Here is a 24,292-nt window from a genome sequence, read left to right as displayed (position 1 = left end):
CCATCAAGGTGAACAAGCAAGCCATCAATGGGGTCAAATGCTTTTAGGTGCCAAAAGAAACCATTTCCAACATGAAGAGCACCAAGAAGGTTTGGATCCCGAAAGGGAAGTGAGAAGTCCGATGGACCTCGGGGAATTTGGAGACTTGGCAAAGCATAGGTGCATTTCATGGGGTGCATCATGATGGACAAAATCATTGCCAAGTGGGTTAGTAAATACTATGGACCTAAATTCCCCTTCTCATGTTAGGTAACTAGATTCAACTTCCTTCAAGTAGTATCAATTTGCATTTCCTACAAGTGGTATTTCTTACAAATTGGTATCTTTAAGCATCTAGTTACTTTTCATGCCTATGTTTGCATTTGCATGCTTGTATCTTTTGTCATGCATACACTAGGTATATCTTATGGTAGGCTTGCTCGGTTTCATTCTTAACCCTTGGAGCAAATCTACATGGTTTAAAATTATTTATGAGCATGGCACATAGCTTGTCTTACAATTGTTCATCAAATATGTGCCAAAGTCCAAATTATAGATAATTTCTCCCAAATATCGCCTTCAAAAATGACTCTCACATTCATGTGATGTCATCTTTCAAGTGGTATTTTTTATTCTAAAATCAATGTGCATATTTCCTACAAATATTCCATACTTGTGTGCACAAATTTAGGGGGAGGTTATTCTACAAGTTGGATGTTTTGAGACTAACACCTTTTCAAGCTTATCATGTGTGTAGTAGTCTCATTGCAAGGAAAATGGAGTCCCCAGAGTTAAGCATCATACTTCAAATATACACCACCTATTATAAGTGGTAGAAATCAAATTGGTTTCCACATATGGTATTTCTAAACCGATATTATCATGTTGATTTCATTTTGATATTTATATGCTTTCTCCATGTATTTTATAGATTAAATTCCCTTGAGCAATAATTTGCCTACTATGCATATGCTTTGCCTTCTACCATATGTATGCATATATTTAGGGGGAGCTTAATCTATATAATGCGAGAGTCAAATTTTGTGACCTATTCCACTTTACATACAAAAGGATCACAAAATTTGACCCTCCCTTGTGCTACTAATGTCTTCCTTTTCGGTGTTTGATTCCAAAGGGGGAGAATTTAGAGGACCAAAAGTAAGCATTAATTTGTAGGACCAAAAGCTAGATCATAATAATTTACAAGTGATAATAGCCTACAAGTGGTGTCTACAAGTGGTAATGGTCCGAGAAAGGAAGGATAGTGGATTATGGATTAGTCTATGTAATGGGGAGAATTTGTAGGAAGCAATGCTTAAATCCATAATACCACATGGGGATTCTTGCAAGGGCAAGATAAGTTTTCAAGTGGTATCTTCTAGTCTTACAAATAGTATCTTTTAGCATCATATAACCTTGCTCCTTGCATTGCATCCTAGCAAGTAGGTAGTTTTCAAATTTGAAAATTTTTATTATTTGCTTGCTTTGGTCGTGTTGTCATCAATCACCAAAAAATGGGAGATTGTAAGGAAAATGGGCCCTAGGCCCATTTACTTTGGATTTTGGTGTTTGATGACCAACACAACCAAATTGGACTAATGAATTTGCAAGTGAGTGTTTTGTAGTCCAATGGGTGCAAGACGTGACTTGGACGAAGGCGACGTGATGATCTGATGATCAACACCATAAGCAAGACCCTAGGAGCACAAGAGAAGACCTAAGATATCAAGCAAAGTCCAAGCACGAAGATAGGAACCAAGCCATACGCAAGATCGCGAAGAAACGAGCTCATAGAGTTGACCGGACGTTGGACCGGACGTTGGCGGAAAGCAACCGGACGCTCCGATCAAGAGGCTCGGCAACAGGCATCAGCAGTAGCGACCGGATGCTAGACCAAATGCTGGTGGCAAATCGACCGGACGTAGGACTACAGCGTCCGATCGAGTACAGAGAGGTTCCAGAGTGGCGAAATTATGACCGGACGCGTCCGGTGGCAAGTGATCGGATGCTGGCAGCGTCCGATTAGTTGATCGCAGCTCTAACGGTTGGGACGACCGGACGCATCCGGTCAGGACATTATCAGCGTCCGGTCAGTAGCAGAAAAGCAGGACTTTGTCCCCAATGGCTACTTTCTCAGTGGGGCATATAAATACAACCCCAACCAGCCATTTGAGGGGTGTGGAGCTGAGAAAATATATCAAGGGTGTTGATACACCATTTTAGTGATCTCCACTTGCATAGTGGCTAGTGTTTCATTAGGTGATTAGCATAGGTGCTTTAACAAAGTACTTAGGTTGATTAGACCATCGCTTATGCGCTTGCTCTAGGTTTAGGCCTAGTGTTTAGTGAGGTTTGCATACCTCTTAATACCCGGTGCTTGCGTGCACCATTGTTGTACATCGGAGGGGCTTGTAGTCTTACGAGATCACACCAACCGCGTTTGTGGTGTGGCCGCCACCGTGTACCATAGGGAACAAGGCCCGCGGTGTTTCGGTCGGAAGCTTGATAGTGAAGACGGCGGGGAGCATCTAGGAGAGGCTTGCCAAAAGGCACGTCGGAGACCCACTTGTGCGTGGGGAAGGCCCAAGACTATCCATGAAGTTACCCGACCGAGAGCTTGGCCCTTGCGAGGGATTCCTTGTGAGGGGCTCCAACAAGGACTAGGGGAAAGCTTGCGCGCTTCTCGATACCTCGGTAAAAATACCGGAGTCATCGATGGGAGTTTGCTAATCTCTACCTTGCTCTTTAGCTTCCGCATTTACATTGTTTACATTACTCCTTTTGCGGTAGAGATAGCAACACACTAGCAAAACCGTAGTTGCACATTTAGATAGTTTATCTTTTGTATAGGTTTTGCTAAGGGTAGAAAAAGAGGCCATAGTTTTGAAGTAGAATTTTAAGTTGCCTAATTCACCCCCCTCTTAGGCGTCATGGTCCCCTACACTAACCCTTTGGGAAATGCTTGTGAAAAGCTAACACATGTGCACAAGGTGGTGATCACTTGGTGGTGTTAGCACATTTGCAAAGGTGAAGTCGAAAGGTGAAGAAAGGAGGCGAAACCGGGCTCGGAGTGGTGCCCCGGGTGCACCGCCACCCCAGTGGCGGTGACCGGCTGGTCAAGGCTGAGAGCAGGGGTTGGAGCTGGCACCGTTGTGCCGTGTCTGGTGGCTGCCACCCGTAGGGCGGTGCCCACCTGGACTTAGTTTTGAGTAGCAGCAGAAGGGCTGTCACCGGACATGACGGTGTACACCGTCATGTGCAGGGCGGTGCACCGCTAGGTGTTGTCCGCTGGCACCGACACTTTTTCCCGAGGGTGGTGAGTTCGGTGCTGAGCCAAGGGGGTCATCGCCACGGTCACCGCCATGGTGACGGCGGTGCACCGCCCTATTTTCCCAGAGGTAAAGGTTTTTGGGGTGTTGGCCAGGGTGGCACCGCCACCCCCTGTCTGGTGCCACCGCCGCCTATCCGGTGACCACGACTACTCAAACTAGCCATTAGATTCGACCGTTGGGGGGCACTGCCACCCCATGTCCGGTGACCGCATCGCCGTGTCCGGTGCCCCCGTAGAAACCAACAGCTTTGCTCCAATGGCTCTATTTCACTTGGGGCTATAAATAGAGGTGGAGCTCGGGCTTGGGCTGGTTGCTAAGCACCCTTAAGCCTTGGTGGCTTGTGTAGGTGTGCTTGGGAGCCCTCTAACTCACTTGTACTTGCAAGAGTGTGCTCCGATTGCGAGCGACTATGATTCTAGTGCGTTGCATCGTGAGGTTGCATAGAGTGGCACTAGGTGATCGAGTTGCAAGCCGGTGGTTCCTGTTACTCTTGGAGGTTGCCACCTCCTATATGGCTTGGTGGCTTATGACTCCGTTGAAGCACGCGAAAGATTGTGTTGCGCTCTAGAGGAGGATTTATGAGGGGGATTGTGCTCACCCTGCGGGGATCATGAAGAGCAACTCTAGTTGAGCGTGTCATTGAGCTACCGTCACTTGGCTTGTGAGGTTCTTGCGGTGTCCAACGTGTGGATGAGGTTCGTGCAACACCTCTTAGCCGCCAAACCACTAAGTGAGCGGTCGACATAACGGGGACGTAGCTTGGTGGCAACCAAGTGAACCTCAGGAGAAAATTATCGTGTCAACCTTGTCTTCGTTGGTTTGCATCCCCGTTACACAAGCTTGTATTTACTTTCACATACATTGTGCTTGTGTAGTTGCTCTTTTAATTCGTCGGCTTGTGTAGCTTGTTAGTTACATTCTTGCTTGTGTAGCATAGAAGTAGCTCCCTTGCATAGCTAATTTGGTTTTAGTAACCTTGTTAGTCACATTGCTTAGTTTGTGTAGCTAAGTAATTTACGCTATCTAAATTGGTATTAGTTGTCTTGTTATTGAGCATTGACAGTGAGCTTAGGAGCTTTGTGCTTTTACTTACTAGTTGTGTAGGAGCTCCCCCGTGCTTAAAGTATTAGTGGCATATGTTTGTGTGATCTTGCTCCTAGAATTGGTTAGGTGAGCTCTAGCTAGCCCAGCACCTTAGTTGCTTGTTCAGGGTCTTTTTAAGATGCTTGATAATTTAGATAGAGGGGTGTAGTCTTGGTTAGACCGATAGTTTTAATTCCGCATTTGTTACGGTTAGCCAATGTGATTAATTTTAAAAAGGACTATTCACCCCCCTCTAGTTCACCATCTGACCCTACACATGTACAACCATTGCAACATATGGAACATCTCGATATACTTTTGCAACATCCGTGTGAAACACTTGAACACAAACATCTGAAAAATTTTAAATGTACACTTGCAACATGCATCATTTTCCGGTGCGGCCTCCTCTACCGTCTGCATCGGGGCGCTGTAGTCGTAGTAAGAGGCAAGCCCAGAGCTTCCGTGCCAAGGCTTGGCGCTTCTCCTTGCGCTAATGGCCCTTGTCAGCATCATCGGGCGGAGTAAGCGGCGGAGCAGGAGCAACGACAGGAGTAGCAGGACGAGCGCACGGAGCAGCGGGCACGTGGCCAGTGACAGGAGCTACGGGGGCGGGCGACGGAGTGGGAGATGGATGAATTGACCGGATATTGCGGAGTGGACGATGGATGAATTGATTGGATATATTAAACAAAGGTTGTGTCACGTGGCCTCACGCCCGCGTCCGTTCGATACTCGAGTAAAGAGTCGGACTCCCGGATCGAAGAATTACTATTCCAAATCCAAATTATAAAATATTTATTAGGTTTTTTAGTTATATTATGTTTACTATATATTTAAGTGCACAATAGAAGTTGCATGTTTGGAAGAACCAGAATGTGTTATAATTTAAAACATATAGAAATAAAATTTTCTTTTTGTTGTCAACTGATGTTTATCTACAAATGAAATATACTCCATATACCAAGATAAATTGTCGTGTGACCTCCAATGTTTTTTCCTCCTTTTCCTTTTTTCCAGAAAAGGGATGAGCCAAGAAAATAAAAATGGCTATCCGAAGGGAGTAAAAGAAGTGCAGTGGCATCGTCATCACGATATCAATTCCGGTGAGGGGTGGAATTATCCCTTCCGGCATTCTTCGATCCCGGAATATGCCCCGTCTCCCTCGTCGCGTTCCTCTCGTCGGTACGCTCCTGCCGCCGCTGCCGCCTGGTTTGCACCGCCGATTTGCCTCAGTCCAGATCGTGCCTCCCTCTTCCTAGATCGGGTCCGAATTCGGCTACCGTTGCCGCCGCCGCCGCCGCCGCTGCCGCCCTACGCCAGGTGCCACCAAGGCGTTCGCCGATCTCTTCGCCGGCGAAGAGCGCCCACCAGGTATTGCCCCACCCCCCCATCTCTTCTCTTCTCTGTCCGCTGTGCGAAACCGAGTTCCCAAACTCTGACCTCAAGCTATTCGGCTATTTGATTGACGCCGACCAACTTCTAACATTTTGCAGAAATTATCGGGTGTACCGCGTACATCTCTACACCCAGCCATGTCCCTTTATTACTAGATCCGCCCCCTGATTGGAAGCACTAAAGGTTGCAATTTCTGTTGCGAATTCAGAATTCTGGTGGTTCCCGTAGCTTGTGGATGGGTGAGGAGCTCGGTCGTGGTGAAAAGCTTTGATTTTGCACGCCGCCGCTGCTAATGCCCGTGCTGGAGGGTGAATTATCCCATGGCTTGATGGTCTGTGCTATCGGGGACCGGCTCGTTGGTCGGCTCAGCGCGCAAGATGTATGCCGTGGGGAAGGTGGGCGGCCTCATCTCCCGCAGCGTGTACTCCGTCTCGGGCCCGTTCCACCCGTTCGGCGGCGCGGTCGATGTCGTCGTCGTGCAGCAGCAGGACGGCAGCTTCAAGAGCTCGCCGTGGTACGTGCGGTTCGGCAAGTTCCAGGGGGTGCTCAAGTCGAGGGAGAAGGTGGTCGACATCTCCGTCAATGGCGTCGAGGCAGGCTTCCACATGTACCTGGACAGCAACGGCGAGGCGTACTTCCTCAGGAACGCGGACCTGAACGGCGAGGAGGAAGGGGAGTTCATCGTCTCCCCCGCCTCGTCGGGAGATGAGCGGGAGGTGCCGATCCAGGAGGCTCAGCTGAGGAAGTCGAAGAGCACTTCGTGTGATAGCTCGACGATGGAAGCTGATGTCGGTGAGGGCAAGATTCTTGCGAGGACAACCTCGAGGCGGACCACCATACTTGAAAGGATGTTTGGTCGGAAATCGGTCAAGAACAATGCCCATGCTGTGGATAGGGTGAGCTCATTGGAGCGAGCAGAGATTGCTGCGGAACTCCTTGATACCAAGTGGTCAACAAATCTCCCACAGAGTTCAAAAACTAATGGTTCAAATGATGAGCCTTCCAAGAGCAATTTGGCAGAAGTTAGCAACTATGATCAGATGGAAACCTCAAAATCTAATGGTTCAAATGATTTACCTTCCAAGAGCAATTTGGCAGAAGTTAGCAACAATGATCAGATGGAAACCTCAAAACCTTTGTTTTCAGAACATAGCTTGGATCATGGGAAAGAGATGGACTCTAACTGTGACAATGCTCACTGCAATTCATGTAGCCCCCGTGGAGGAAGAAACAGTTCAGCAGATGAAACTGATCAGTGTTTACAAGCCACTGTTGTGAAAAAAGAGGTGGTTGAGATACACACGCATGAGAGTAGCGACTTTATTGGTAATATCACTTCAATCACACATCAACATGGGTCAGAATCTTTGTCAAATGATCTGGGAACAGATAAACTTACGCATCAGCCTGTTGATACTCAAGATGAGTTGCTGCATGATGTTGAAGATGTCGCTGGAAGGGAGACACATACAGAGGAGGTTGAGATACACACGCGTGAGAGTAGCGACTTCACTGATAATATCACTTCAATCACACATCAACATGGGTCAGAATCTTTGCCAAATGATCTGGGAACAGATAAACTTACGCATCAGTCTGGCAATACTCAAGATGACTTTCTGCATGATGTTGAAGATGTCGCTGGAAGGGAGACACATACAGAGGAGGTTGAGATACACACACGTGAGAGTAGTGACTTCACTGATAATATCACTTCAATCACAAATCAACATGGATCAGAATCTTTGTCAAATGATCTGGGAACAGATAATCTTACGCATCAGTCTGGCGATACTCAAGATGAGTTGCTGCATGATGTTGAAGATGTCGCTGGAAGGGAGACATATACAGAGGAGGTTGAGATACACACACGTGAGAGTAGCGACTTCACTGATAATATCACTTCAATCACACATCAACATGGTTCAGAATCTTTGTCAAATGATCTGGGTACAGATAAACTTGCGCATCAGTCTGTCGATACTCATGATGAGTTGCTGCATGATGTTGAAGATGTCATTGGAAGGGAGACACATACAGAGGACGTTATTTCCAGTGGCATTTTTGAAATCCATGTTGTTGAGACAGACATTACAAGTGGTAAGAGTGAGGTGGTTTCTGAGATTGTTACTGTTGATTCTGATGGAGCTAACCAAAATTTTACAGATTCTAATTACCAAAATTATGGCACCACAGATATATCAGCTGAAAGGCATGAGGTTTCATTGATCCCTTCTGCACAGGATGCAGTTCAAGAGAAAATAGTTATCCTCAGCAGTTCTGAGACTGTGGAGGGCTCACTAGATGCAGTTCAAGAGAAAGTAGTCATTCTCAGCAGTTCTGAGACTGTGGAGAGCTCATATGCTGTGTCCTGTATTTTGGATGACACAGTTCATGATGCTTCCGATATCTCACAGGCTGACAGTGTACAACATGAGGAGCACTCTAGTATCTCTGATGTGAGCACAGAAAAGCTAATTTCTGAGGAAAGTTCTTTAGTATGCTATGGCGCTCCCAGCAACAAAAAAGACTTGGTTAATGTAGCTGTTCAAGAATGTGAAGCTTTTATCTTAGAAAATCCTGCTCCCGAAATCTTGGAAGAGAATGGTCCAAATATGGATGTATCTACCGACAGTGTTTCCCTTTCCCATGCAGACGCAGCTCATGATTTAGCTTGTCAGCATGTTTCTTCTAGTGTTGTAGAGACACCAAGTTATGAGCCTGACATTGGTCCTGAAGATGTAACAAAGAACTCAATTGTGGAAAATGAAGCATGCAGCGGGGAGCTTGTTGTTTCTGTTATTCAGACCTCAATGAAAGATGGACTGACAGAATGCATTGCTCAGCTAGCTGTTTTTTCTAATAAAATAGAAGAAGAGGGCTCACCAACTGCTGTTGGATTTTCCAGTTTGGTTAGTGTTGAAGTGCAAAACACAAAACTAGAAGATGACACAAACAAATCTAGTTCTGTGATTGGAGATGAAGTTGGTTTTGCGCCTGAGGCTACAGCTGAGCTTGATGAAGAAGCGGAACCAGTTGTATCATTCTCTGAATATACAGAAGAAATTCAGTTTCAATTTAGTGATACTGAAAATTTTGTAGATAGAAAGGCCACGGATGACATGGTGGCTAACAAAACAACTGGTGAAGTAGAACACGACGAATCTGATTGTGACACAGAGAAACAGGAAGGAGGTGATGTAGCTCTTGCAAATGATTTGGAGAACTGTTCTGATTCATTAAAGCCTGTGACTAGCCCTGTTTCTATTCCTGCAGTTGACTTCCAGTCAGGAGATAGTAACATAGAGGCTAAATCTCTACCAAATCTCCGTTCTCATATACATGATCTTGAAAGGTCTGATATTTTTCAGCTAAGCTGCTCACTACAATCAAATGTTGAAAATAATGGGGTTGACCCAGTCAAGAGCACATCAAATGCTGAAAATAATGGGGTTGACCCAGTCAAGAGCACGAATTCTGCTTTTCTTGAGCAGAAATCAGAAGTTATTGGTGATTCAGAAGAAAATACCAGCCCACCTGAGGTTACCAGCAATGTAGCACCTGATGGCAAGCATGCTGATGACCTGAAAGTTGATGCATTCATCCCTTTTGCAGGTGAGTTATTTTCTTTTTGCCAGGACTAACATTTATTGTTGTTTTAACACTAGTAGGTTATAACGTCTTTATCTTGCGGAGCTTGATACTGTTCAAAAAATTCCCCAATAATTTAGTTGTGCTAAGTGACTAGTGAAACTTTGATAAAGACAGATTTGGTGGATTGTTTTGCTAGTTTTGTTGCAGTTTTTGTGATTGTGCAATGTCTGAATAGTGTGTTACAGAACTACTGAAGTAACTTGACAACAATAATAACCTCTATCTGTGCCACTTTTGCAGAATTATCACTATGCAGGCACCTGTTATCTGAAGGCATGGGGGAGGATGCTGCTTGCAGTGCATTTGATTCTGAGAAGATAACCTTAGAGAAGTTCTGTGACATAAAGCAATCACTGATGCGAAACAACAAACTAGTTGTTAGGATTGCTGGCCGCTATTTTCCCTGGGATGCTGCTGCGCCTATAGTGCTTGGTATGATTTCTTTCAGTGAGGAACAAGTTTTTGAACCCAAAGGAATGATAAAGGTGGAGCGAGTTGAGCAAAGTGAAGCTCCAGGTGGCAGCTGGAGAATCTGGCCATTTAGTTTCAGACGAACAAGGACTATTAGTGCTATCCAACCAGTTTGTGAAAGTACTGTTGAGACTTTTGTATCCGATGCTAAAGAATCCACACCTGTTAAAGAACTAGATAGAGATAGGAATAAATCCAGGGGGAAGAGGATTGAGAGGAAGGTGCGATCACTCACTCCAACATCTGAGGAGCTTGCATCTCTTGATCTCAGAGAGGGAAGGAACGTGGTAACATTTACTTTCTCAACTGCAATTGTTGGGAAACAGCAGGTTAGTTTCACTTGATCTATTTCAAGTTTCACTAAGTTGCATTTCTCATCCTCCCATCCTTTCTTTAACAGGTTGATTGCCACATATATTTATGGAAATGGAATACACGCATTGTAATATCTGATGTGGATGGAACTATCACCAAGTAAGTTGCAAAACTGGAGCAATCAAACATATGTTTTAATGTTTAATTATTATTGTTTGGAGACTTGCAGCCTGTTCGCTTGGTCGTATTTGGCTTATAAGCCATGGCTTATCAGCCAACGAACCAGCTAACAGTACTTTCAGCCATGGCTTATAAGCCAAACAAGCCCAAACGAACAGGGCGTTATCGTCAGGAGTGTCGGTTATTCCACCTTTCAAATGATACACCTATTCTTTGGTTGTGTCGTGTATGTAATTATAAGTTTAAACCAATTTCTTCTTCGTAATGCAATGATAAGCAGCTCTCATGCGTATTCGAGAAAAAAAATGATACACAGTGATTCTTAATTTCTCTTTGTTGAAAAATCTTTCTTTGTAAGGGAGCAAAAAAGAGGAAGATAAATGAATTAAATGCAACTAAGTTTTATCATTAAACAATATGGGAAATCTGATTCATATCACCAACCAATGCTGTATATTAAAATCTTTATGTTTTGTCATATAATTGTAGGTCTGATGTTCTTGGGCAGTTCATGCCACTAGTTGGAGTTGATTGGTCTCAAAATGGAGTTGCTCATTTGTTTTCTGCAATTAAGGTATTCATGCTACTCATGCTTGTAACAAAATAAAGCAATTTTCAATTTCACTACCACATCTAGTTGTGCCATAGAAAGGTATTCATGCTTGTAACAAAATAAATGAATTTTCAACACTTCCAGATCTAGTTGTGCCATAGCAGTTGATTGAGTCTTTTTTTTTTTTTTGACTTTGGAACATCATTCAAGTCTCAAGAATGGCATCAGTGAATGTTTTTTGACTTGGGTTTGTTCTTGTTATCCTGTTGCTTGCATCCACAGGAAAATGGATATCAGCTTCTATTTTTGAGTGCACGCGCTATTTCACAAGCCCACATTACAAGACAGTTTCTTTTCAACCTAAAGCAGGTACTTCTAAATTCAGTCCTTAGTCCTGGTTAATCTTCTACCTTCACAAACTGTTTGTGGCCTGGTACACAAGCAGCCATGAATTCTGTTATGCCCAATCACGTAACAATAGCACAGGCCTGGTCATGTCACACATTCACAAAGACCCAGCTACAGCGAAACTAATAAATAGAACCTGGTGCCCATCTATCTTATTCCGTCATGTATATTTTGATTTCAGGACGGCAAAGCACTTCCTGATGGCCCTGTTGTTATATCTCCAGATGGTCTCTTCCCATCACTTTACAGAGAAGGTGAGCACATCCTGATATATTTTCGCTATTTTCTATTCAGTTAATTGTCAGTGAGAAAAAATAGTAGAAGACACAAAATTACTTATCTCCACTGTGAAAAATGTTGCATTCATTACCTCTAATATTAACTTGGGTTCACATGAGTAAACTGGGTGTTGCTACCTTCTAATAAACTCAGTGTTTGGTAAGCATAACATTTCTGAATAACAAAATCACCACTCTTTTTGGTTTTGGACCCCCCTCAACCATTGTTGGATAAGAGGCCCACTCCTTTTTAGCAGGTCTATGATAAGTGCTCATAATACGATCATGTTGACATAAAAAGTATTCCCTCCTTTTCAAAATGTAAGGCATATTAGAATTAAAAAAAAAGCAAAAAATCTAAGCTTCGACCATCAATTAGTCAAAACATTTGTACATTTAGTGTACAGAAGATGTATTGACATATTTGTACATTCACATGCCTTTTATTAAGATGTTGCTTTGTAGTAGTTGCTAGTACAAGAAATTAATGGTCTGCCATGACCGAAAGACTTTCTTAAATCCTGACACGCCTTATAAGAAGAAACGGAGGGAGTGTCTCTGTTGACTACTTTATATTAGCTGTATGTTTGAGTGATGCTAATGTTTTCTGACATTGGTTTGTAGTCATCAGAAGAGCTCCGCATGAATTCAAGATTTCATGTCTAGAGGTGAGTACTCCCTAGCAGCTTAGTGCACACATAAAGAAGGCTTCTTCGCTTCTTTGATGTTCTATTGATGATTTCTCTCTCCTTTACAGGCTATCAAAGATTTATTTCCACACGACTCAAATCCATTTTATGCTGGATTTGGAAATAGAGATACAGATGAGCTTAGCTACCTCAAGGTTGGTATTCCTATGGGCAAGATCTTCATAATAAACCCCAAGGTAAGAATTTAAGACAGAAATCACTAGTTTCCCTCCTGTGAACATCTCTATCTGCATAGCTGTGCTGGAGTTCAGCCAATCAGAGCATACTTGCGCTGGAGATGGCATTTAGAGAATTTGTGTTAAAATTTTCCTTCGATGCAGGGTGAAGTTGCAGTGAATCGACGGGTTGATACAAAGTCATACACATCCTTGCATGCTCTTGTTCATGGGATGTTCCCTCCAGTATCGTTATCGTCTGAGCAGGTCAGCATTCCCTTAATATTTGCCAGCAGTTCAAGTGTACTTACTCTTTTTCATTTTAAATTGCTTCTTATCCTGACGGCAAGTTCTTGGTCAATTCAGGAGGACTACAATGCTTGGAACTACTGGAAGATGCCATTGCCTGATGTTGATTTGTGAGGTACAAGTCAAGTCTGCACAACAGCACTGCAGTAATTTTTTGATGCGATCATGGGAAGGCAACCATGGTGAAGGTAGCACCCTGAGGTATTTCATTTCACCTAATTTTGTGCTACTTCGTTTTTCCCTTCATGGGCTTGTGTCTAACATGTTCGGTACATTGGCCACCTGACTCTGCAGGCCAATTGTTGGTTGGCTACATGTGGATGCTCTGCTCCTGATATAAGCTCCTGCAAGATCGAAATTGTATATATAGGATCATAATAGATGACTCCCGGTCTGTATATGCTGATGAGGCGGCAGGAGCAATGTAGCTATTTCTTGCGACTCCTGTTGTCGTTGGTCGTTGTCGATCGTAGGACTGGAAATCATACCTCCATGTCCTGTAACTGAAGGTATATAATTTACTGAATGGAGGGATCTGATAGTGGACTATGCTGCAAACCCCCCTGGCCCCTTTTCGTTTCATCCTTGATGTAATTGTGGTATCGATGTAATTTGTACAAGAGCAATTCAATAATGCAATAGAAAGTCAGCTGTTCATATGTAGATATGCTAGTGGTTAACTCGTACACTATTCAGCCAATAACATGTTGCATTGACCGTAGGTGCATCCGGTAACTGAAAATTGGTATGTATCAGCTATGTGTATATGTCATCTTTGGTATGCCTGCGAGTTTTCAGTAGTATATACAGCTATGTAGCCAGAGGCACAGAGCCCAGAGCTGCAATTTTAGCTGCAGCTATGCGCATGTGTGAAAAGAATCACTATTTTCTGCTAATTAAAACTTTCTTATCACTGTTCTAGTATCTCAAATTAGTTTATTTACTTCCTCCTCTAGTATTTGCTAGTGTACGGTCTTCGATGCGTGTCTTTGACTAATAATATTTTTTGGAATAGATTTTGTGACGACTTTAACATGTTTCTAAACAAAACAATTTAAAAGTAATTAATGTTGTAGTTTATAAAGATTTGATCAAACTCATGTCCTAAATAATACTCCCTCAGGCCTCCGGTATAGTTTATCAGGCATCTAATGACGTCATACGTTTTTTTAAATTATACGATCATTCATTTATTTTATATTATATTGTTTATGATTATACATTTATGATTATTGTATAGTACATTTGATTATAAATCTAATACTATCAAGTTGGTATTACAATAGTTAAAAGTTGTTAGCCAAGTTACAAGTTACTGGTTAAAGATTAAAAACTTTGACTCTTGACTTACGTGGAAATATACCTTATAAACTAGATCAGAGGAAATATGTTTTATGACTAAGAGAGAAGAAAAACAATAACAGGGAACTGTCCAAAATATAAGTACAAGGATGAATAAGGGAATAGAGTTTGCCTATTGATGCATTTCTCAAAAATATTGGTTATAGATTGTTAAGTATAGTATCACATTAATCTAGGGAAAATCTAGATTGTAAATGAAGACATTACGGAGGGCCTGTGTGCAAAAACTTGCAATTCTCATAAGCTGGAAGGCCCATTTGCTCACGGGCTCACTTGCTCCAAAACCCTAGAGCCGTCATCAATGGCGGACGCCGAAACCCTATCAACGCCCGCCCCCGCCCCCGCCTCCGCCTCCACCAAAAAGAAGAAGAAGAAGCACTCCAAGAAGCACAAGGCCACCGACGAAGCCCCCACCAATGTCACCGTCGACGCCCCTACCGATGAAGCCCCCACCAATGTCACCGTCGACGCCCCCACCGATGAAGCCCCCACCAATGTCACCGTCGACGCCCCCACTGATGAAGCCCCCACCAATGTCACCGTTGACGCCTCCCTCACGGGCGGTTCCTCCTACGCCGCGGCCGCCCCCGTGGTCGGCTACTTTCCCTCTGGCTACGACCCGCTCGCCGCCGCCGCCGCAGGGGCGGAGTCTTCCCCCCGCACCCGGCTCTTCCGGCACGAGAAGCACCCCACCTGGGTGGACCTCGTGGTCCGGAGCCCCGGCGGCGGACCCGACTTCGTCGGCCGGAGCTATGCCGGTGAGGCCGCCGCGCCGCAGCTCTGCGAGTATGCGCTCGGCGTCCTTGACAAGGCCTCCGGCACCCTCAGGGTCGTTCCCATCGCCGCCAAAAAGGTTAGGAATCAAAATTTTGACCGTTCTTGTAATGGCTGTAGTTGAGTTGCAATTTCAGCTAACACGAAACGGGTGTTATCACACAGATATGTGAAACTTTAGCTGTTTAATGAAGCAATCTCAGTTTTTTAAGTACTGTAAGCATTCTCTGCTGTCTAATTGTGCAACGGAAAGTTGCAATTGGATGGGCACTACTGTTGTTGTGACACTACCTGTGTAGTTAGGATTTTAGCAGAGTCGCACTAATGCTTCAACCTCCTGTTTTGAAAATTTTTTATCCACTTGGCATACATATCATACGTGGATTAGTATAATTTAGGATACTACTCTATTTTTATGATTATACCACCCTCATCTTAACTTCCTATTCGACTCTTATGAAATCGAGTACCGGTATTTTACCGGAATCCATACATAAACCGTATTCGTTTATTGTTAGAGAATGAATTTCATCTAGTTAGTTACTTTTTGGGGGTTAAACCGCACCCCTTCCATTTTCTAGTTCCAACTTTGTTTGTGTATGTTCAATGAATAATTGGAAAGAATCGACCGCATTCTCACTCCATTCGCCGACTCCTTTTTTTATGGATTTGCTCTCATCTTTAGACCCCAAAAAGCGTATATTGATAGTAACCTAATAAAATAAAAACCAAACAAACGCTCTTTTTCCTAAATTAAAATATGGGATCCTTTTTATTTAAGATGCTCTTTTCTCCATCTCATTTCTACTTCTACTGCTTATTGGGATGTCTGTGTGATTGGAATATAAGCTATTGTTGTGATTGTCATTCCAATCATAAGAGTGGCATACATTTTAAAAGGGCTTAGAAACATTTGTGTGCAAACGGCATGAGGCATTGAGGATATCGGCATGTAAAGTTACTCTTGATGTTTGTACTCTGTAACAGATTCTGAGGCTAGAGCCACATCTTGAAGTACAGCGCCCAGTGCATTCGCAGCACTCTGAGGTGGCATCAGAGGCGGCTTCAGCTGCAGGAAATGATGAATTGAAGGTTCAAGATTTGACCATGATGTATGGAACCAAGATGGACAGGGACAAGGTATGTCTGTGTCTAGGTTTACTAGAGTGCTGTTGATTATATATATCAGAATTGCAACCAGAGTGTGAGCTTGAGACTTACTGTTGCAAGACTATATGAAACGGAAGGAACGAGAATGCCACTATTCCATGCCCCTGTTTGCTTATCTTTATTTAGGAAATAGTTTTTTTTTAAAGATGATGTTCATGACACGGTTACAGATTAGATTTGTTAAGCAGAACTCATTATTAACTGTCATGGAGCTAGTATGATTTCCTTTAGTTTTGTATTTGAATCTATATGATAACAGGGCAATATTTTGTAGTTATACTTATACCATTGTCTTAAACAAAAAACTGATTTGCAGATTTATCTTGAGATGATCAAAATAATTTCTATTGTACGCTGGTCAAATTTATTTTCATGAGCTGCAGAGGCACTTGCAGCATTCCTTGCAATTTAGAAAAGTTAAAAAGAAAGTTTGGTTGAAGCTTATAATCTTTGCAGGACAATAAGTGGAGATCGTTAAATGAACAAAGGAATGATCCTTCTGCTTTTGAGGACATTGACCTTGGAGTATCAGAGACTGCTGCCAACACCATTGATAGTCAGGAACGAGTACTTACTCGGAACATTCCACCTTATGATCCTACCGCAGATACATCAGAAAAGGCATATCTTTTGGATGAGATTATTCCAAAGAGTATGCGGCAACACCTTTTACAAATTATCGATCATTTTGAATCAGGAGAATTTTCCTCAAAAGGCTATGGGACTTTTATCTCAAAACGTGTGCACAAGTTGAACGAGCTGCAGGTGATTAGTTACATTTTTCTGTATGCTTGAGTTCTTCTGTAGGAAGGCATATAGTTTAAGGTGCTGCGTAATTTAATGGTAATGGTAACTCTGGTGAAACACCGTTAAATGGCAAACATTCTTGTGGTAATTTAAAGTACCTTTGTTTTTCTTCTCATGGAAACTTGTGACAGTTTATAATTGATCCTTAGCATGACTTTTTACTTGTATAGCATTCTGATAGTAGTATAGCAGACACCATTACTACTAAAATGATGACAAGTTGAATGGCACTGCTCTCTGTGTGCCTCTCTTTATGAAGTGACAGTTTGGCTGCCAAAATGACTGGCAGACAATTGTTGCTCTTATGCTGTTTTTTATTTTGTTAATACAGTGTGTTTATGGATCTTTTCCACTTGTTTCTAAAAGAAGCTACTTTTCCCTTGCATTATTTCAGGGTGAAGATAAAGAGCGGTTTGCTTGGATACTGTCCTACATCCAACATCTCCTATCTTTATTGGCACGGAATGGCTCCATGTCCAAGCGCCAACGGAAAGAAAGAAATGAAAACCAGACAAACCGTGGACCAGCAACCCCGCAGGCTGTATATCGCAGGCTGTTGCTGATGTTTACGGAACCAGGGTCCAGTGTCATGTCAACAGAGAAAAATGAGCTTCTGACCAACTACATATTGGTCCTAACACTTTTTGCCGATGACTTCAGATCTAATCCTAACGACATATGTGAGGACCTTAAAATGACCCGCCAAAAGCTTAAACCATATTATGACCAGTTGGGGTGCAAATCTGTGTCAGAAGGTGCTTTTAAGGGCAGTGTCAAGACGCTTCCAGCCCCTCTCAAGTTCCCAAAGGATGTTACGAGAAAGCGGCGACGGCAATAGGGCTTTATTCAAGGAGAGAAACCAATGGTTATTCATCTCAGAAATGGCTTGCATTACATGAATGGTTGGAAAAAGGCCTCTGAATTCCAGTACCCCCAATCGAAGTCAAGTTAAAGGAATCGATGCTAGAGGCCTGATTTTGCAATGTACTGGAAATGAAAAGTTCAGTGTTTTATTTCATTTTGTTTTTGGTTGCCCATCTACATTGTTGTCAAGAAAGGAAACATGTCATATATGTATTGATAAATATTTGCTGACCTGTACGAGTGAATGTATTGAAATGCTTCCTTTTGGTAGTTTGGAAAATGCACATGGAGCACGATTTATCTGATTGGCAAACACCCCTCTGTTACCTTTGCATTGCAGAATTGCTAGCCTGATTTAGCAGTGTACTGAAAATGAAAAGCTGTAAGTGCTTCGTTTCATTTTGTTTTTCGTTGCCCGTCTACATTATTGTCAAGAAAACATGTCATCTAAGCATTGATAAATATATTTGCCTACCTGAATGAGTGAATGTATTGACATGCTTCCTTTGGGTACTTTGGAAAATGAACATGGAGCACGGTTTATTTGATTGGCAAAAAAAATCCTCTGTTAACTTTGTATTGCAGAATTGCCAGAGATGGTTAGTTATACACATATACTGCAGCTGATGTATCTCAGCGTTGCATTAAAACTGTGACAATTCACAACTCAACATGTCACAGATACATGCATTAGTGACCTGTACGTAAAAAGCAACTGCGAACCAGTTTTACTTACCAAGTTACAGCTCATAAAAAAAAAAGGACGTACCAGTGCAGAGAGCTCTCACTCTGTGCGAGGTGTTGGGGAAGAGTGTTAGTGGCAAGCCTTACCCTCGCCTGTACAGTGCGAGGAGACCGCGACTCGAACCCAGAACCTTCCGATCACCGGCGGTAAGACTCTACCGCTTACACTAGGCCCGCCCTTCAAGTTATAGCTCATAAACATAGGTAAAATCCACTAGGGCAACAGGCTTATATGAAATCATTCTGTAATGGCTACAGCAATGTAAGAACGCAGTATCAATCTTGGACAGATTACACCACCAATCTAAACTTTGCTACATCAACCGATGATACTGACCATCTAAATCACACAGTAAACTGGTAAGGACTAGTAGTTGTCATTCAAGAGTCCTTTTCTTTCGTTGCTAGTATACAAGGCATTATTTTCGCCTTGCCCAGGCTGCTCGACTTAGGATTTCTCCGCCACGTCACCACCTGCCTCACTATCTGCTCCAGCTGTGGTCTTGTGGCTCTCATTTGCAGAAGGCTCTGAGCTCACGCCAGCCGTTGTGTCCTGCTGCTTGCTTACTCGCCCGTCGGCTGGGACAGGTGGTGGCTGCTGCAGCTCCGCTGCCCGGGCAGGGTCAGCCTGCATAGGCTGCTGCATGCCATTGATGGTAGCTGGTCTCATGATCATCTGTCCAGGGAACGTAAGAGCCTGCGCTTGCTGCTGCTGAAGCTGCTGCTGCTGCTGCTCTTGCATCTGCTGCGGGGTTAATGGGGTTCTTGGAGGGAACATTGGTACTTGTGACATGTAATGCCCCGCACCTGGAACTATACCAGGCTGCATCATCTGTATGCAAAGAAATGGAAATTTAAGTGACTTGAGCAAAGAGCAGCAAGTGGAAGGTTACTGATTTGAACAGAGCTAACCTGAGGGCGACCTGCAGGGTTTTGCGGTGGTTGGGGTTGGGCATCAGCAATCGCAGCCAGGTACAAGAGGTTCTTTTGAAGTTGAGCTTGATACCTAGAAGTTGACAGAATGAATATTATTGGGAATACATTGTGAAGAAAATAGTAATTACACATGAGACAGTTACGCCATGAATAAGATTGAAGGCACCAATTACAAAGATATCATTTATCCTTCTGAAGTTTTAATGCATCAATAGTATGAATTGAAAATGTCCATGTATCCTTCTCAACTGACAGCTGAAACTAGTATGTAAAATGACGGCAAAATGACTTAACACGTCAAAGGATCTGAATTTTAGACAGCACACGGTTAAACTAATTCAGACAACCTTATCAATTGACAGAATGACAGATATAAACTAGTACAACAAAATGAGGTATATAAACTAGTACAGCAAAATGAGGTATCTCACAAAATAGTTCAGAAAGATACTTACTGAGCACATTCAGCCAATTTTCCTAAGTTCTGATTTTCCAGGATGGCCAAAATAAGTTGCTTATTTTCGTCCAAATACTGCAAAAGGCAAATTCAGTTCGTGTCAGTGGGCTTCAATAAGTGAATGATGTTTGGCTTATGCATAGTCATGAAGCAATCCATTTACCTTCTCGGTGAAAGAATTGTGCAAGTGGTTTCATTTAAAAGTTTAAAGACCTGATTTTCCATTTCTCCTGCAGTTATGCTCAGCTTCTTGAAAGCCAAGCTTAGTTCTACATTAATTCCAGAATTTGGTTGTGAGTTTGAGACACCAACACATCGTGGAGGATAGTACATGATTGTTAGCATGTCACAGCTAGTAACCAGGTCAAGATAGTGTATCCTAACAAACCACATTATCTGTGAATGGAAGACTGTCAAAGCTGATATTATTATACCAGCAGGCCACATTCCAAGGCAAAGAGAGTTTTGTCCAAGAATGATTAAGCATGATTGACAGAAGAGCATTGCTGGACAATAATCGACCGACGATCGTGCTAAGAAAGGGGAAATTCCTAAAATCCATCTGCAAATATGGGGTTTGTCAAAACCACCCTACAACTTTTGTTTTTGTATTCTAGAACCTGCGTCTCTTCCTACGTATTTACCCCTTAACGCCATTGACCGCATGGCATGCTGCTTACAGGGTGGCTTCTAACATGGCATGATGACTTCTAGTGTGGCTCATAGCACCTCCATAACATTTAACCTGACCTAGCACTCCATTGTTTGCACTTTCTACTCATGCACTTTGGTGCTCATCTTAAAGAATTCATTAAAAAGTGCTGCAGGTCAGAATGAATTGTCACAAAGACACATGAAGTCACACTACAAGTTACCATATCATGCTCGAATGCATGCAAGCAGCATATACTTTGAACAGCCTTAGGAGGTAATTTGACACATAGGAAGATAACCAGTGTTACAATGGGAAAACACAACTTGTAGGTGTTTTCCAAACAAACCCCGAAGGCAGATGAGTTTTAGCAATTTCCCTTAGCAAAAGTGACTTCAGACTGGTAAGTCAAAGTGCCAAACTGCATGGCAGAGGACCAAGGGCCAGTTAGCTGCCCCACCACAGGGCAATGTAAGCACAGGCTGAGAAGCTGTACCGCATGGCACAAGATTGGCTAGTTATACTGCATAGCAGAGGAACAAGGGCTGGTTAGCTGCCCCACCGCAGGGCAATATAAGCAAAGCCTGAGAACCTGTGGCACAGGGCTAGCTAGTTATAGTGCTATAGTTAGCCTTAATCAAAAATTCGAAACTGAATATTTAAGTGGCAAGTTATAGTGTCATTGCTCATATGGCCTTTGACCAAAATTCAAAACTGATATTTGAATGCATGTCATGATCCCATTGCTCACTTAGCCTTTGCTAAAATTTCAAAGGCATATTACCCACATTTTTCCGTTATTACTAAAAATAAAAATGGTATCTCAATGACACATTATGGTGCATCGCCCATTTTTGGCATTTGCCAAAAATTAAAATTGATATATAAGTAACACATTGTAGTGCCAAAGCTGTTCAATGATTAGGCACCAAAACACAACCGTAGAGCATCAAAGGGGGCTCCACCTCCTCCTGTATTGCTCTAAGCCAAATTTGATTAGGCGGGCATAGCTCTCCATACCGCCAAAGCACGCCACCGAACTACTCCAAACAGCCAAAGCACGCCACCAAACTACTGTTACTCACGGATTGAATAAACCTCTCGATCCAAGAATCTGCTATTACGGTACTGCTACCCCACCGATTGACCTAAGTACTCAATCCAGCCCCCAAAATGGACAAGGTACAAGGACGCCCAATCTTGCCCTAACCAAACAGCCGAAAAGATCCAATCTTTGATTGGAATCAATCCCTAAAAACGACGCCGCCACGCAGCCATAGGAGGAAGGGCGAGATGGATGAGGAGAAGGCCCAGGAGAAGGCACGGCAGGCGCAGTAGCCATCCGAGCGAGGAGGAGAAGTACTCATCCGTTTCTTGGCGAAACGAGCTGAGGCGGCCGGCGGGCTTAATCAAGGCACGGCGGCAAATCCTAGCAAGAAGGCGTGTGGGGCGGTGCGCGGCGGCTCGTACCTTTTGGATCTGCTCGGTGGTGATGCCGGCCGCCGGGGGCGCCGGCGGCATGGGCATCTGCTGCTGCATCGCCGCTGGCTGCCGTAACGGGTGGATGGGGCGTATCTTGCTTCCCTCGCCTGCTGTTGGATGTCTCTGGACTCTGAAGTTGGTGAAACTGTGGTACCGGGAGCCGAAAGAACTCGCTGCCGAGGGGACTCGACAGTTTGGTAGCGACTAGCGAGTGCCTTGAGAATGGAAAGCACAAGAGAGACGAGGAAAGAAATTACGAGTTTGCCCTCCACTGAAAAAGAAAAGAAACAAAAATACCCCTGAATGAATGATGATATTTTTGCTCTTCCAAATGATTCTAGAGAGTAATAATATCTAGTACGCTGAATATCTTGATAGTTTGTGTAGGACTAATAATCTTCTTATATTATGACATCCTCAAGATTCTAAACCTTGTGCTATGGTTGGCAGTATAGTATAGCCCGCTATAGCTGTTTAGGACATATCAAATATATTTGTGTCCATATATAATTTAGCCGCTATAGTTTACTATAGCCTCATTTATCTCTACGATTGACTATTTTAGATGTCATTCATTAAATGTTGTAGCCGGAGATATAAAATATTGCCTACACACACAAATGATGATATTTTGCTCTTCCAAATTGCTTCTATAGAGTGAAATATGAAACATATGGCAAAACTTATGTAGGACTAGTTTTCTTGTACTTACCCGTGGAAAGGACAAATTCACGCATGCCTTAGTCAATGTTTGGCGGGTGATTTGTGGCGTTGATTTGGTATTACAAAGTTGCACGGTGAGCTGTGATAGGCAAATCACAATTGTGAAGCAAACACTGGCTTGGATTCTTGCGGCTCATAAAATTGTAGTATGGCTATCTTTGGATTAGAAATGAACCAAATATAACTTTATAATTCACTTTGTTTTCATATACTTGTGTCCAAGATACACAAACCACTACACATATTTGTCTTATTTAAAATTCCCATAATATATTTTATCCTATTATCATCGATACAGATTAGCACATTATAGATGCTCATGAATGAAATCTCTAGACAAGACTTTGGTTGGTGCCTAACATTGCCATACCTAATTTTAGACAAATTATAGTTGCCAGAGAATAAGTGTAGCGAATAAAACCGAAGCACAACTAATGTGTGACATGGCATGACAATGTTAGGCGTGAAACAAACATGTCGTTTCCGCAAACACCAAGCAAATTTAACTTTTCGCATGGGTTCACAAAAGGGACAAGGAATAACAAGATCCGCTAACAAGTTTTTTACCAAACAAAAAAAATGTGACTTTGAGTGGTATTCGAATTTTGTCCATGTCTTGTATACAAGCTCTTCCAAACTTCTAATCTGAAAGACAAAACTGGCACCATTTGGTTTGCATCCAGATCAACATAATATGACCATGGTTTCTAGTACTTGTATCTACCTCAGCATAGCAAGTTCATGACAACATGTGTCTTGTGAAGACCACAACATGTCTTTGTTGTTAGCTAGCATCCATCGATAAAATAGACTAATAGGAGGATTCCAAAGTGTAACAAGAATTTAACCTGATAAAATAGACCCATTTGTATGAAGACCACCGAATTTAGCTTATGCAACATACATGAGTAGATAATAACTCGAACTTTTTTCGAGTCCAGTAGTACGTTGCAGGCTTGCGGCATTTAATAAAGAACACTTTGTGAGGAAAATTTCTTGGACAATTAATAAGTACCAAGAAAAAGGAGGGGCAAAACTGTCTTTGTTTCAACCGTTGCTGTCGTCACGGGCAGTTGAGTCCTGACTGTTTGAGTGGTAGATGGAGTAGAGAGTAGGCAAGCACTGTCCTGGCATGCGACCTTGACAGTGGGCACTCCATGTGATTCTACTGCGATGATGCATGCATGGTAAAAAGGTTACGCGAACGCACGCCTTTTGTTTGATTTATTTTATTTGTTTCTGTGTTCTCTTTATTTCGCTTATAAGTATGGTATACATGGGGGAAATATTAATAAAAAAAGGGTTGAGGGGAAATGCTGGCAACTGCTACGTACCGTCGTTATTACCTATGAGATTCTACAAAATCCATAGGAGGATTTTTTGTTTTGTTGTTTTTTCCAAATCAATGTTTTAGGAAGCGTTAGGTGCAAGGTTGAACCTAGCGATTATTATATTTGGAGAGGCTAGGCAATTGTTTTTTTTTCTCAAGCAAATAG

General features: G+C 42.8%; 3 protein-coding genes across 4 annotated transcripts; 2 read left to right on the top strand and 1 right to left on the bottom strand.

Moving 5' to 3' along the window:
• Positions 1 to 5,484: 5,484 nt before the first annotated feature.
• On the top strand, positions 5,485 to 13,501 carry LOC136484337 (uncharacterized). 2 transcript variants are annotated; one of them, XM_066481588.1, is made up of 12 exons: positions 5,485 to 5,768; positions 6,001 to 9,407; positions 9,687 to 10,246; positions 10,318 to 10,391; positions 10,902 to 10,986; positions 11,248 to 11,334; positions 11,555 to 11,627; positions 12,276 to 12,319; positions 12,409 to 12,537; positions 12,682 to 12,783; positions 12,883 to 13,026; positions 13,120 to 13,501. In XM_066481588.1, the coding sequence occupies exons 2-11, from the start codon at positions 6,170 to 6,172 to the stop codon at positions 12,937 to 12,939; spliced, it is 4,449 nt and encodes a 1,482-aa protein (XP_066337685.1). In that variant the 5' UTR covers positions 5,485 to 5,768; positions 6,001 to 6,169; the 3' UTR covers positions 12,940 to 13,026; positions 13,120 to 13,501. The 2 variants fall into 2 exon arrangements, with proteins under 2 accessions (XP_066337685.1, XP_066337684.1); XM_066481587.1 differs by having other exon boundaries at positions 5,891 to 9,407.
• Positions 13,502 to 14,461: 960 nt separating this feature from the next.
• Positions 14,462 to 18,139, top strand: LOC136483077 (DNA-directed RNA polymerase I subunit rpa49-like). Its single transcript, XM_066480186.1, has 4 exons — positions 14,462 to 15,040; positions 15,949 to 16,101; positions 16,588 to 16,896; positions 17,333 to 18,139. Exons 1-4 carry the CDS (start codon positions 14,489 to 14,491, stop codon positions 17,774 to 17,776), a joined length of 1,458 nt encoding a protein of 485 aa, XP_066336283.1. The 5' UTR covers positions 14,462 to 14,488; the 3' UTR covers positions 17,777 to 18,139.
• Positions 18,140 to 18,681: 542 nt separating this feature from the next.
• LOC136483075 (GRF1-interacting factor 2-like) lies at positions 18,682 to 22,256 on the bottom strand. The gene is made up of 4 exons (XM_066480185.1): positions 22,062 to 22,256; positions 19,938 to 20,014; positions 19,459 to 19,552; positions 18,682 to 19,378 (listed from the first exon to the last, which is right to left on the bottom strand). The coding sequence occupies exons 1-4, from the start codon at positions 22,128 to 22,130 to the stop codon at positions 18,995 to 18,997; spliced, it is 624 nt and encodes a 207-aa protein (XP_066336282.1). The 5' UTR covers positions 22,131 to 22,256; the 3' UTR covers positions 18,682 to 18,994.
• Between the last annotated feature and the right edge of the window lie 2,036 nt (positions 22,257 to 24,292).

This window comes from Miscanthus floridulus, chromosome 9 (assembly GCF_019320115.1).
Source record: "Miscanthus floridulus cultivar M001 chromosome 9, ASM1932011v1, whole genome shotgun sequence".
Classification (NCBI taxonomy): Eukaryota; Viridiplantae; Streptophyta; class Magnoliopsida; order Poales; family Poaceae; genus Miscanthus; species Miscanthus floridulus.
The sequence above is the reverse complement of the archived record's forward strand: the minus strand, read 5'-3'. Positions and strand labels throughout refer to the sequence as shown.